This window comes from Grammomys surdaster, unplaced genomic scaffold (genome assembly GCF_004785775.1).
Source record: "Grammomys surdaster isolate TR1022 unplaced genomic scaffold, NIH_TR_1.0 164, whole genome shotgun sequence".
NCBI classification, from domain to species: Eukaryota; Metazoa; Chordata; class Mammalia; order Rodentia; family Muridae; genus Grammomys; species Grammomys surdaster.
In genome coordinates this window covers 753,334-768,686 of record NW_021604612.1, presented here as the reverse complement: position 1 = coordinate 768,686, position 15,353 = coordinate 753,334, and the positions used below count along the sequence as shown (strand labels likewise).

At 48.9% G+C, this 15,353-nt stretch overlaps 1 protein-coding gene across 1 annotated transcript in view; it reads left to right on the top strand.

Annotated features, from left to right (window-relative positions):
- Myo18b (myosin XVIIIB) overlaps positions 1-15,353 on the top strand; it is a 199,489-nt gene that overhangs the window by 114,227 nt on the left and 69,909 nt on the right. The window contains exons 34-35 of the mRNA XM_028765526.1: positions 10,135-10,248; positions 12,496-12,612. Of these exons, the coding sequence (XP_028621359.1) occupies positions 10,135-10,248; positions 12,496-12,612 (231 nt within the window). The remainder of the gene's footprint in view (positions 1-10,134; positions 10,249-12,495; positions 12,613-15,353) is intronic.

The window sequence follows — 15,353 nt, the reverse complement described above, 5'->3', positions numbered from 1 at the left end:
CGTGTTTGCTTGTCGGGTGCCACAGGCTGAGATACAGGAAGGATTGTCAGACGGGTTAAGTACCAACCCTATGAAATTCAGATCTGGTGGAAAAGCCAAACAGGGGCACAGGTATATGAAATGGCCTGACTCTGAGGGAGGAAGGAAGAAGCAAAGTCCTAAGTAGAGAGGGAATCACCAGGGTCTCCTCTACTAAGGGTGGAGACCTTATGTCTGGAGGAAGGGAAGAACGAGGGGAAGGGGAAGAAAGGAGTCACTGGCAATTTCAAGCAGAGCCTGCCCGACTCTGTTGTAAATTGCTGAGATTTGCAGGTGAGACTTGGCTGAACACTCTTATTTCAGATCATCCTTGCTACTGCCTAAGTGGCTAGATTATGTCTGTATTTAGCCCACGGTACTCATGAGAAGCCAGGATCTAAGAGACTGACCGAGCACTTTACCCAGGGACGCATAGCAAGACATGCCTGGCCTGTGGGTACCAGCCATCCTGAGGGCTTGAACCTCTGCTCTCCCGCTGGGATCCTGTTAACCTGTCAAGTGCCTCATATGAACCAGGTCTCATAGCCTTGAGCACAGCTGTACCTCAGCGAGCTGAGCATTGAGAGCAGGACGTTTCTGGCCTTTTCTCCCGTTGTTCTCTCTTGTTAAGTCTGGGTTAGAAATGGTCTGCGTTCTGGTTTTTTTATTTGTTTCTTTAAAGGCAGGATTCCTGTCGCAGCCAGAGCCGGATCCTTCTTATACACCAGCACCATGACAAGGTTCCCTTAGACAGAAATCTCCCCATGTGGGCAGATACCCCTATCTTAGTCAACACCAGAGGTTCATGTTCCTCTTAAGATTCCCTGAGGCATGAACATGAGATAGGCAGTGGGTTCAAATCCTGCCTGGGTGACCCCAAGATAGTCCCTACCTTTCAAGGATACCTGTGTCTTATCTCAAGAAGGCATCAGACCCCTTAGAGGACTCTATATCACAGAATCCATAGAATTCCCTTTGTTAAGACTTCCAGGATCGGGGGTGGGGTGCAGTTGGGAGACTGCTCTCCCAGCATGTCTGTAGTCCCGGAGAGAGTAGCTTCCAGCCCTGTGCCACATAAAGTCAGATCTTGGGCCATGAAGGCAGGAGGACCAGAGGTTCAAGGACATCCTCAGCTACATAGCAAATTTGAGGCCTACATAGCAAATTTGTGACCTTGTAACATAAGAACCTCACCCCTAATAAACCCGTCTGGCACAGCAGGTCAGAAAGAGCCCTGGCTGGCAGCTCCCTCCTCCACTCACCTGTATTGGCCTCGGGGGAGGGGTATTAATTTGGCTTCAAGGTGCAGTGTTTTATAAAGTGCTAATTAACTCCCACGGGATATGTTCACGTGGGAAACAAGCCATCCCAACAACTGAGATCGATAATTGAGATATGAGTTGCACTAGTAACATCTGTGAGACCAGGGCTGGCACCTGCTCCAAGGAGAGCGGAAGCTGGTGGCAGCTCCTGGGCGCTGGTTAGTTTTCTGTTTGTTTATGCCTTGATCCATGTCCGTAACTTCCCTTCTCAGAGGAAGGATGAGATTGGTTTCTGTTTAACTGGGGAGTGGGTTTTGCATGGACCTCTCTATTGTTTACTGAGTTCTTGCTCAGAGTCCTGCTTGCTCCTCCTGACTGTAAGAGCTGCCACCACAAGTCTCTGGCTGTGCCTCCAGCAGAGCTTCCAATCCGGTTCCTGTGCTCTCCCTGCCCTTGTCAAATGCCACCTGTATATCTCCTGCCAGGAATTCTGTCTCTGCTGGCTTTGTGTCTTGTCTTGAGAGTCTGTCACCTGACTGGGGGTGGCTTCTCCTGCTGGGGATGAAACCTACGACTTTGTGCATACCAGCCAAGTGCCCTTCCACTAGCTCCAACCCCAGTTCCAACTCCAAACCCAGACCCAGACCCAGACCAGACCCAGACCCCCAGACCCCCAGACCCCCAGATACCCAGACACTCAGATACCCAGACCCCCAGATACCCAGACCCCCAGACCCAGACCCCCAGACCCCAGACCCAGAGATACCCAGAGATACCCAGACCCCCAGATCCCCATACCCCCAGATCCCCAGATCCCCATGTACCCCTAGGTATCCCAGACAACATCCAGATGACACCCAGATGACACCTGGACACCCAGACACCCAGACTCCCAGACCCAGACCCCCAGACCCAGAGATACCCAGAGATACCCAGACCCCCAGATCCCCAGATCCCCAGGTACCCCTAGGTATCCCAGACAACACCCAGACGACACCCAGATGACACCCAGACACCCAGACACCCAGACCCAGCTCCAGACGCCAGCCTGCCACCTCACCTTTAGAGAAAGATTTTAAAGATCTCGATATAGTCTTCATTGCTTGCCTGCAAGACTACAAGTGGCTTCCCATCATCCTTTGTACCAGTCCAGGTTCAAATGGAGTTCAGTGGAGTTAAACATCCAGGTACAGAGCCCAGCTTCCTCCCTCTGGTCTCACCATCATCCCAGCTGCACCCCCACACACACACTGCCGTCCCCCTACATCAATCCCCACAAAGTCAACTTTGCATGATCTCTGACTCTGTGGGGCTCTAGTTTCTACCTTTAGATTCCTCTTTGCCTGAGGAGTGTCTGTCCTCTGATCTTGACCCCTGGCACTCGTTTCTTGGCACCCTCTATGCTTCCCGTGGGTGGGGTGAAAGGTCACCATGTCCTGACTTCACCCCTGACTCACTGTCTATGGAAGCAACATCCTTGTACAGCGTCACAGAGGTTATAAGAAGCAGAATTGGAGTTTGAACCCAGGCATCTGGATGGCAGGACTCCAGATGTTCTTAGATGTTGGCCTGCCACGTCCCGAGGTCCTTCAGGAACCTCTGGTATCTGGTGGGCCCTTCCCCCCAGAGACTGTGACTAGGTCATTAGGCCTTGCCCTTCTTCACCACGAATTCCCAGCTGTGATTAACTACCAGCCTGGGGTTCCCATCAGAGAAGACAGATGACCCCGGATCCATCCCCAGTGCCCTTAATTGGGGCATTTGTCATATCCTGTCACCTGTGCTTCCATGAGGCAGTAGGGCTAATTAACAACCTCCGGGAAGATGCCCTGATGGGAGTCTTTGTGTGAGCAGGCACCTTGGGGACACGTTTCCCCATCCGTCCCCCAGAACAGCAGCCTCACTGGGGGTTTTATTTGAAGAGTTCTTGTTTTTGCTCTCAGGACGATGTTAGGGGGAATTGATTCAATATTAACCTAACCTCCTGTCAGGAGAGATAAAGAGCAGGTTGTAATTGGTTGGAAACATGGTGGTCACAGGTTCGTTCGCCCACAAATATTGACACTTCCACGGCGGTGATGAACGAAGCGTGAAGAGGGCCCCGGTTTTACATTACAGGCAGGGAAATCTAGTTTTCGGTCTAAAGGACAGCCTCTGCTTAGCCAGGGAGGTCCAGACAAGTAGCACAGCCCTGAGACTCCAAGGTGACACTAACAGGACAGTCAGTCCTTTGTACACCACCAGGCACCCTGCAGTGCCTATACGCCTGTGACCTAATCCTGTGTCCCCAGAAGAGCAGGAACACAGTGGGTTCTGGGAAGCCTGGGCAGGTGCTTGGAAGCAGATCTCCAGGGACTATGCAGTCTGCCCAGCCATCCTCATTGAAGGCAGGAGCCCTGTGACCCATTTGAAGAGGAGGCTTAGCATAGGGGCAGTGCTACAAAACAAGAATTGGGTGAAACCTGGTGGGCAGGAGCTGAGAGAGTGTGGCTCAGTGGTAAGACCTGAAAACGGTGAAAAATGCAGAGTGTGGCTGAGGATGCTGTACCTCCAGCTTCAGGGATGGAGTCAGGCAGATCCTAACAGCAGCTAGCTTCCAGTTCAGGGAGATACCCTATCTCGAGGCAAGAAAGGAAAGGGTGGTAGAGACCTGCTCTGGCCTCTGTATGCATGTGCATGGGCGTGTGCACCAGAATACTTACATCTATGCACTAAAACACTTACATGGGTGCACCAGAACACTTACATGTGTGCACTATGCCCAACAGGTATACACTCACACCACACAAGCAACACATATATACCACACATGCACATACAGCACACACACATGCATATCTCACAAACACATACCATATGTGCACACAACATATATCATACATACATGCATGCCACATACACATCACACACATACCATATATACATACACCACACACACCATACACATATACGTATAGCACACACATGCAACATATTCCACACACATGAACATATACATACCACACCACACATATACACATACCATGCAACACACACAACACGCATGTAACACATACACACCACACATGCACTTATATCACATACACATGCATATATCTCACAAACATACTACAAACACATATACAACATATACCGTACATACATGCATACCACATATACCACACCCTACATACAACACACACTATATATACACATACCATACACACATGCATACCACATACATGTACAACATATAACACACACACATAAACATCACACACACACACCATATACCCATGAATACAACTACCCCCTCCCACACACACACTATTTTTCTGCTTCGAAATAATTATTTCTTCGAGACTGAGTTTCATGTAGCCCAGGCTATCTTCAGATGAGCTGTATGTCAAGAATGACCTTGATTTGTGATCTGCCCACCTAGACCTCAGAAAGCTGCCATTCCAGATGTGAGCCACCACAGTCAGTTTACAAGGTGCTGTGGATAGCCCAGCTCCTATACTCTAGGCAAACCCTCTACAAAGAACTTAAAACGTATGCAGAAATGCAGAGTAGCCTGTATCCACACTTGGCAATTTATGTCTGTTTGTTTGTGGTACTGGTGTAACCAGGACTTGATATATGATGCTTACATTCTCCACCACTGAACCCTTCAGCTCCTAGATTCACAACAGGGGGCGCTTTACCAAATCTGTTTCATCAGCATCTTCACAGACCTGAGGCCTGGAGCATCTGTGGGCACATGAAAGACACTGAGCACTTTATCCTCATCAAAATCTAACTTTTAACACTGATACAAGTGCTAGCTGGCCATGTCAGCTCATGCGCTTTAGAGCTGAGGCTGGAGGATCTCCACAAGTTCAAATCCAACCCGTGCATATGCTAAAACCCTGTCTCTCCCCCACACCCCACTTATAAACACACACCAAGTTTCTATTTTCTAAACCAGGACAGACTGGGTCTAAAGGTTTTGTGTGCTTTTTTGTTTTTGTTTTTGTTTCTTTGTTTGGTCTCACTGCAGCCTGAGGGTGGAGGCTGATTTCTTCTGTTCAATGTTCACACTTAACATCATCACCTAAATATCCTCACGAATCTGAAGTCTGGGCACTTGGTTTGCCACAGGGGCAAACGTTTTCCTGTCTGCCCCTGACACAAAGGTGGAAGGTTCCCCATGGCATCTGGGAGCTGAACAAACCAAGAGAGAACCGAGGTCTGGGGATATAACTGAGTGTGCGAGTGCTTGGTGAATGTGTGCATGCTTGCTGAGTGTGCGAGTGCTTGCTGAGTGTATCAGTGCTTGCTGAGTGTGTGAGTGCTTGGTGAGTGTGTGAGTACTTGGTGAGTGTGTGCATGCTTGCTGAGTGTGTGAGTGCTTGCTGAGTGTGTCAGTGCTTGGTGAGTGTGTCAGTGCTTGGTGAGTGTGTGAGTCCTTGCTGAGTGTGAGGCCAGTCCCTGAGTTCAATACCCAGTACTGAAAACACTACTCCAGACACATCAATAAGTGGTAGTCCTCACATGGGACAGGACAGTTCTGGAACACTTAGTAAAGGCCCAAATAACAAAGATTGTCACCATGTAGCCTTGGGACCTCATATCTAATGTCAACATCTGCAGTGCATTGCACAGACCTGGTTAGAGTCTGTTGACATTTTTTTAAATTTAATTTTAATTATATGTATGTGTGTGTGTGTATGTGTAGGGGTATGTGAAGTGAGTGTAGTTGCTTATAAAGACCAGCAGAGGGCACTGGAGCCCCTGGAGGTAGAGTTATAATAGACAGTTTAGAGCCACCTAGAGAGTGCTGGTATGGGGGATGTGAAGGTAACCCTTGTAGAGAAACAAGTGGGACAGACAGCCACAGGCTTCTGCAGCTGCTCGAAGAGTCCTGATCCGCTGTACACGGTGGCTCCTGGCACACCGGTATGACAACACAAAGGACTCAAGGCAGGGGCAGTGGATGCTTCTCCTGTCTTCAGGGGAATCTCCCCAGCTGATCAGCCCCTCCCCTTCAGGCTCAGAGGCAGAAGAGTCAGATTTGGCTAAACAGCACACGTTGTATCCTGATTTGCCCTTGAATTCATAAATACACCCTACTTGGCTGAAAAATTGTATATAAGTTTATGTCCTAAACAATAAAGTTTAGTCTGGACCCCGACACTGGTCTCTGGAGTCCAAATCCTGGGAATCTGTGGGCTCTTGCCTCCACTTTCCCCCATTTCCTGGTCCGTGCTCCCATATGCCAGGAACCAAACTTGGATCCTCTGGAAGAGCAACAATACTCCTAACACCCTTCTCCGCAGACCTCAGGAGACATTTTAAATAGTTGATGGCTTTTGCTGCCTGTGGTTGGGGCTGTCTGCTGTGTGAATCGTGGGTGACCCTCTCTGGAAAAAAAACTCCACATTGAAGGTGGCGTCTTCCAGCCTCTGAGGTGGCATGCTGAGCCTAGAAAATGTCCAGTCTAGCCCAGTAAACTCAGGCAGAATGCTCCCCCTGTGGCATTTTCTCTTCTGTATTTTTAAATCTCTCAAGTTGTTCAACTAAATCCAGAAATGTAGACTCTAAGCTTTCTACAGAAATGCAGAGTTCCTGTCCCACCTCTCTCCGTCTGCCTAGCTGACTTGTCTAGAAGTCCTGTAAGTCCAAAGAAAATATTTTCCTGTGAATTTAAAGCAGGCAGATGGCTTCTCATGAGAAAGCAAAACCATTCCTGGGCTTACAGTTGATGTGTATGTGATGGGATCTCAATTACCCCCTGTGAATGCTGGTGGCTGGTGGAGAGACTGGGGGGAGGGGACAGGAGGGATGGGAAGAGACAGTGGGGGATGGGAAGGCATTGAGGGCAGAGACAGTAGAAAAGAGGTCTGTAAGCAAGAATTGTGTGCAGATGGGTATGGGGGATCCAGGAACACTTAGGTCTGGAGCCTTAGGGACTTGAATAGGACCTTGGCAAGTCACAGGTCACCCTCCTCCCCCTGCAATGAAATACTGTAACAGGGTAGGCTAATCCCCCACCCCCCACAAACACAGCCAAAGTTGCATGGGCTGCAGTCACTAGCAGTATCCAGTGGCTGCACAGGACCAGAGGGAACGTGGAAATTCCTACCTCCCCAGCCTCATGAGAGGAAGAATGTTCTCCCTCCTGTGAAGGGAACCTGGAGGCCTGACACCCTACCACAGATGTCTGCCCCACCCTTTGTACACAAGAGCAGCAAGTACATGCATGCGTGTGAGTGTGCATGTGCACACACATATACGCACACACACAGGCACACATGTACATACACATATACACACAGACACATATACACATGCACATATACATATACACACATGCACACACAGACACATGCACACACATAAACACATATAGACTCATGCACACACATACATACATGCACACATACATATACACACATTCACAGATACGTACACACATACACACACATATATACACATGTACATATATGTATGCACAGACATACATATACATACATGCATACACATAGACACATATGTGCATATATATGCATGCACACTCACAGGTACATACACACAAACACACATGCACACATATATGCATATATATATGTATAGATATATACATACACTCACAGATACATACACACATACACATGCACACATATGCTCATACACACTCACACACCAGTTTTGCAACTTTCTCCTAGTCCATGCTGTGTGTGCATCTTTGATTCATTTGCTTGCCAGCCTCAGGGTCCTGAGCATGAGCCACCTAGCTCAGCTCAAGTAGGAAAGCAAATGGCCTGGGAAGGCCTGTGGCTCAGATGTCTTCAGGCTGCATCTGGGTGCTCCAACTGTATCATTACAAATGTGCCTCTGAGGCTGGGCTTGCCCAGCACCTGGGAGTCCTGACTTCACTTGTCTGAGCTGTCAGAGGGAAAAAGGTCTCTTGTCACCTTTGACCTCAATGTCTTCAGTCCCCAGCTCTTATCAGGAGAGTCATAGGCTTGTCTCCCAGCTGGGCATGATCAGGTTGATCACAAACCCAGATGTTTGGGAGACAGATGTTTCTCATAGTCTGTATACATGGGTGGAGACTGAGAAGCTGCCCAGGCTTGGGTTCAGATCCCGCCATTTACTGTGTGGACAGTCATGCACAAGCTCTCTCCACTTTCAACCAGATAGGATCTAATGGCTGCTGTAGAGATTAGATGAGCTACACCGGAAAACATCCAGAGCAGGGCAGGGCTCAGAGTAAGAGTTCTTCCTCATAGTCTGTGTGCATGCTACCCCTAACTTATACAATACAGACTTGGAGCCTGTAGCCAGCCCTCAACCTCACCCCCGTGACTTCTGCACATCCTCCGCCTTGTTCCCTCTTGTCCCCTGGAGGTACAGCTGTCTAGCTACATTCTTTCAGCTCCTTCCTCTGCCCCAGGTTGTTTGCACTTGCTACAACCTCTGGTTCTATCAGGACAGAATTATCCTTAGTGGGACTCCCGACTCGGGGTTCACCCCTTACCTCTGTGGGAGAGCCCTTCTTCTGACCTCCCTGCCTTACCAGAGGCCTGAGAGTTCCAACTTGGAAGACCCAACTCAGCGCAGTCTCATGTCCCCTGGGATGACTCCTTACCAATACCAGGAGTACCCCAGCTCCTTCAGTTGCTGTCATGGCCACTGTGACATGCCGGTGGAGCACTATGATATCAGAGCTGTTCTCTGCCTGTTTAGAGGATTATTCCCCCAGTGAGCTACACACAGCCTCTGCCTGGATTTGAGGCCCTCCTTGCACGGTCAGCTTGCTACATGCTCACTCAGAGAGGATCTTTAGCAGGACCTGGTCGGCAATCCTACCCCTCTCTGGTCTTTTAGTGCCAAATCCTTTCACTTAACTTCGGTGGGATTTTTATTTGTTTGTTTGTAGAAAGGATTGGTCTGAAACTCATGTTCCTCCTGCCTCAGTCTCCCAAGTGCTAGATTATGGCTGCGGGGCTCCCTGGTTGTATCCTTAATCCTTCAGGAGACAGTACTTTCTGAAGGGAGAGTGTGTGCCTCTGGGGAATTCTGGGCTTGCTTCTGTTTCTTAGAGCTGTGTGTCTTTGGGTGAGACTGAGTCTTGAGTATTTACCCTGGGTGTTTTCTGTCTGGAGCATTACTGAGGGCGTATTCTATTTGGAGACTAGGGATCAAGGGAACCTGCTAGATGCACACCACACGGGGCATGGGGTTTGTGTGGTGATAAGGGTTTCTCAGTGGGATTGCTCACTCGTGGTGGGGGTGGGGCGTGCTTAGGTAACTGTAGGCTGCCAGCAGATGAGCAGGCAGAGGGTGAGAAGGCAGTTTAAGTTCCTGGCTCAGCCTGTGAGATCCGGTCAAAGCCAAGCATACGAAGGCTCTTCTGTGCAGAACATTTTTCTTTTAAATGGTTTGCAGACCAGCTTGACCCAAGCCCCGCTCAGGGCTGGCAGGTTTCTGTCGTCCTTTGAGTCATGAAGCTCCCATGATGGTGGTCCTGTTCATTCCACTATCCCTATGCTCCCTAGAGAAGTTGTCACAACTGTCCTTGCCTGTCTCTTCTAGAAAGCAGGATCAGCTGACCGCTCTCTCCCTGTGTGTCCTGAGCCTGGAGCTCATCTGGAGAGTAGGCATCCTCAGGTGCTTTCCCAGTGGGGCTAAGGAACAGCCCATTCCTGAAGCAGAGTTCAGAGCTCTGTAATGGAACAGTGCTGACTGCCTGGAGCACAAACACTCCCCACTCACACAATGGTGTGTTGACAGACAAGGGTGTGAGGGTAGCCAGCCAAGGCTGGACTGGGAGGGAGGGAGGATCTCAGAGAAGCAACTTCTTCCCATTCCTTCTGCTTGTCCTGTACAGCTGGAGCAGAGCGAGGCCAAGTGTGAGGACGCATTGAAGACCCAGAAGGTGCTGACTGCAGACCTGGAGAGCATGCACAGTGAACTGGAGAATGTGACCCGGAGCAAGAGCCTGGTACTGTCCCTCCCACACCCTCAGAAGCACAGGCTCGGGGTCTTACATTGACCTGCTGGGGACGCAGCTTTGTATGGATCTAAGATGCTTAGGGTAGATCTAGGGGGCACCCCCTTGAGACCACACTGAGTCGCCTGGGGGGTACAGACTTCTCTTGTAGCCCCTCTTCGTACTCAAAGAAGAAGAGGACTTATTGTGGATCTACTGAGTGCTCAGCAACCTAAGAAATGAAGGGAATTGATTATGGGCCTACTGGGTGCTTGACACTGAATTCAACAGAAAACATACATATATACATACACACACACACACACACACACACACACACACACATTCAACAATGAGATCCCATTTGTAAAGGCAAGGAAGGAAGCCTGTTGTGGACCTACTGTGTGCCGTGTAGCATGAAGTTGCACCTGCAGTGATGAGCACAGCTGACCTTGTACTTGTGTACTCACAGCTGTAGGTGGTTCTCGGGAACCTCTTGCAGACCTACTATGTTCTTACTGCCATGGGGACTCTTGGTATTCATCATCAAACTGCTGCATGCCACCTCATCTAAGAGAAAAAGCCTGTCTCTCAAAGGCTTGCTTCAACTCCCTGCAATCAAAAGCCCTGACTATTCATTATAAGATTGTTATCGTGTGGTCACCATTGAAGGGGAATAAATGAGCTGTGTTATAGATCTATCACATTGGTGACAGTGTCTAGGGTCTGGAGGATCTGACTTGTCTTAAGTGTGTGCTTAATGTACAGACTCTATAGTTCGCACAGAGATGGAGAGGAACCAAGCCAGGCTTGTAAGGGATCCCAGTGAGCTCCTTTGTCCTGTATTTTATTGTTCTAAATGAAGGGGAACACATCCAGAAACACATACACACATGCACACACACATGCACACACATGCACACACACATACACACACACACACACACACATTGCCTTTGAGTTTCTATTGCTGTGCAAAACACTGTGTCCAAAAACAACTTGGGAAGGATTTATATCTTACACACTTACATTATAATTTATTATTAGGGGAAATTCAGCATGAGAACTCAAGACTGAGACTAAAGCAGAAGCCATGGAAGAGTACTGCTTACTGGCTTGCTCTTCGCTGCTTGCTCTGTCTGCTTTCTGAGTGCCTAGAACTGCTCATCCAGATGGCAGCACCATACACAGTGGGTTGGGGGCCTCGTTAATCAATAAAATGCCTTGGGGATAGGCCAGTCGGGGGCGGGTGTTTCTCAAAGAAAGTTTGCCCCAGCCAGCAGGGCATTAAACAGGGGTCTGGGGAGATCACTTGAAAGAGAGTCGGGGGAAGACAGTCAGACACAAAGAACAGCGGCTTGTCTATAGGCTGATCAAATGGCTGATTTTACTTTTTTCACACAGGGGTTATATACACAAAGAGGCAGGATGTGGGGAAGGGGATGACGCAGGAATGTAGGTGTTAAAGGGGGAGTACAGACATCTTCCAGAACAGAGTATCAGCTGGGTGAAGGTTCAGGGAACAGGTCACTATGACTCCGCCTAAGATTCACTTGTCCTTATCTAAGTTGACACTATCCACCAAGGCTACCCAAGGTCTATCCACAAGACCTATGACTACTTGTTCTCATCCAGGCTGGTAAAGTTCCACCGAAGCTGACTGTTTACAATACCTTATACCTATCTGTTTCAGTGTTTTTCCACAGAGACTCAAGACTTTGTGTTAGCAGGCTGACTTAGGCCTATTGCTGATTTTAGTTCTTCAGTGTATAAGCAGAGCTGCCCCTGACAAAAGTTTCCTCTTCTCAAATGGCTCTAGGCTGAGTCCAGTAGACGAAAAGCTAACCAGGAAACACCTATACATGTACAAGCACACACAATCGTAGGATGCGGCTACATACATATAAAGTCATCAAGTACACACACCAAAGTAATGCTCTTGAAGGGAAAACCCTTCAATCAAATCTATCTACCTACCTAATAGACATTTATGGGGTGCCTGTTGGATGCCAAGTCTGGGGATATTCCTGTGCGCAGGTCGAAGTCCGTGTTCTCAGGGACAGTGCGGGTTTGTATTTACATATCTGAGTCATAGACCTTTAGATGTATATGCATGGATTCCCAGAGGTTCACACCAGCACAGATCTCTCCACACACACTGCATCCAGATCCCCCCATTCATTATGTATGCATTATGTATACGTTCAGTATGCGCTAGCACACATGCCTCTCGCTCAGCTGCCCCCTGACTCTCTGCAGGTGGATGAGCAGCTGTACAGGCTTCAGTTTGAGAGAGCAGACCTCCTGAAACGCATCGACGAGGACCAGGATGACCTGAACGGCCTCATGCAGAAGCACAAGGACCTCATTGCGCAGGTCAGGACCCTCTCCCAGCGTGTGAATTCGGTAGACATAATAGCTCGTAGGTAGGTGGGAGCTGTCATCTCTATAAGGCTCTGGGGGGAGATGACATGTCCTCTGGAAGAAAGCTTTACCAGGAAAACGTTGACTAACTCATACAAGCACCTCCCTATCCACACACCTGTCCACCATGAACCTGCTTATCAATCTGTCCATTCAGCTATGTCCTAGTCAGTGTCCCATTTCTGTGAACAGATGCCATGACCAAGGCAACTTATAAAGGAAAACATTTAACTAGGGCTGGCTTACATTTTCAGAGGTTTAACCCATTATCATCATGGTAGGGAGCATGGTGGCATGTATGGAGGTAGAGCAGTAGCTGAAAGTTACATCCTAATCTGCAAGTAGAGACAGACAGACAGAACAGACAGACAAAGAGACAGACAGACAGGGAGGGAGGGAGAGAGAGAGACAGAGACAGACACAGAGACAGAGACAGAGAGATGGAGACACAGAGAGATCCTAATCCTTCTCAAGTTTTGCCACTCCCTGATGACTAAGCAATCAAATATGTGAGCCTGTGAGGCCATTCTTATTCAAACCATCACAGACTACCTTCCCATGTGCCCATCCATCCACCATCCATCCATCTACCCACCCATCCATCAGTCATCCATCTATCCATTTATCCATCCATCCATCTATCCATCCATCCATCCATCCATCAATCCATCCACCCATCCATCCATCCATCAATCCATCCATCAATCCATCCACCCATCCATCATCCATCCATCTATCCATCTATCTGTCCATCATCTATCTACCCACCCACCCATTCATCTACCCACCCATCCATCCATCAATCCACTCACCCATCCATCAATCATCCATCCATCTATCTATCTATCTATCTATCTATCTATCTATCTATCCATCCATCCATCTGTCCATCCATCTATAATGCTCTCTACTCACTATGACCATCAGTCTAGCCACCACCCACACACTCAACCATCCAGTCTGTCCATCTGTTGTTCACCAAGAACTTGCTCTGCATCAGGCCCAGTGAACAATACCAAGGACACTTTGGTAAGCAAAGGGACATCTTGATGGTTTTACAAGCTGACCAGATGCTGCCGTGGATCTACCTGGAGCAGCATGTGGTAAGAGTCAGGCTAGTAAACTGAACTGAGAGTCCAGGAGAGGACTAAAATTGGGGAGCACTTCCCCGAGGAGAAGAAACCAGGTAGAAATCTCAATGAGCATCAAGAATTAATGAGTTTGCAGTGGAACCATGGGATCCAGAAAGAAGGTAACAGGTGTGTGGGAGGGAGACACATACTCTGTCCATGGGTGGAGAGGCTAAAAGGAGGCTGATGAGGAAAGGAAGGGGAGATCAGGAGAGAGAGACCAGGCTCACAGAAGGCTTCCTTTGATGGATGTTGGGAAGCACTGTCAAGCTTGTGGGAGCTGAGCAGGAGAGGTACAGCTGGCATGCCACCCTACCCTGTCCACTCCACTGTGGTAGAGATGTCCCTGTTCAACAGGAGGCTGGAGATCAGACATGGTGTTGAGCACTTAAAGCCACAGTGTCAGGCAAAGTCAGAGAAGAGTTAGGTCTGTGGTGTGGACTGGGAAGAAGAGAAGCTTGGGCTAGACTGGGGGATGAGTCAAGGGTCCCAGTGGATTTCTGACTACATCTCTGAGGAGAAAACACAGTCAAGGAGCATCAAACATCTTCCTCGATCTTATCCCCAGAAGTGACCCAAGAGGCAAGTCTTCTTGCCTCCAAAGGACAATGTCTGCCAGACAAGTAGACATAACCCACATAAGGAATGGAATCACCAGGGTTACAGCCACCATCATAGCGAGCTTGTGCCTGTGCCTGAGTTGTGGTTAATTTTGTCCTGTGTAAAAATTGTTCAGCTGAAAGTAAAGAGCATGTTCTAAGACATGTAAGCAAAACCAGATACATGGAGGGGCGGGAGCCAAGAGGCCTTCATGTCTTCAGGAACCTCATTCCTCTGAGATCAGCAAGCTTAGTTGCCTTCAGGCCCTAAAGGGGTCTTGACTCCCCTCTCTCTTTGACCTTGAGATTAACCAGTGGAGGGGGCTAAGAAGACACTCAGCCCATTGTTAGATGGGGACCCCAAGGAACAGTGAGTCCCTGGCTCACTGTGGCTGGCATCCAGGTGCAGATTCCCAGTTCCCTGGCACTCACAGTTCTTATCCCAACTTAGTTTTACTGTTGCTCTGACTTGACAGAAGCAACCAAAGGGAGGGATACAGGGCTAATGATTTCAGGTGGTTGGATACCAGGATGCTTGGCCCCAGATGCTTGGGAAGAGCTGTAGCTAAAGTGTATGGCTGACAGGAAGCCTTAGAGCTTCAGCAGGAAGGAGCCAGGTGACCTGTGACCCCAAGTGACCTAGACTGTATCTTAAGCTCCACCGACTGTGTGCTCAAATGGGAGACCCATGGCTGGATTAAACCACCTTTGGAGGCAGAATACTAACTACTCTGTTCCAAACGCCCACTGCTGGCAAGCAGTTCCTCCCACCCCAGCCTATGGGAGACACTTCACATTCAAACCAGGATGCCATTTTGTCCTGGAGCCGTGGGCAACACAATTTGTTTTGGGCTCTCCCCGCATCATGGGTCATAAAGAGCTCAACAATTGTTGTGTCCTCGGGCTGATGTCATGGAGTGACTCAGCAAACAGAGATGGGTTATTGGGAAGTTGTGACTCAGCA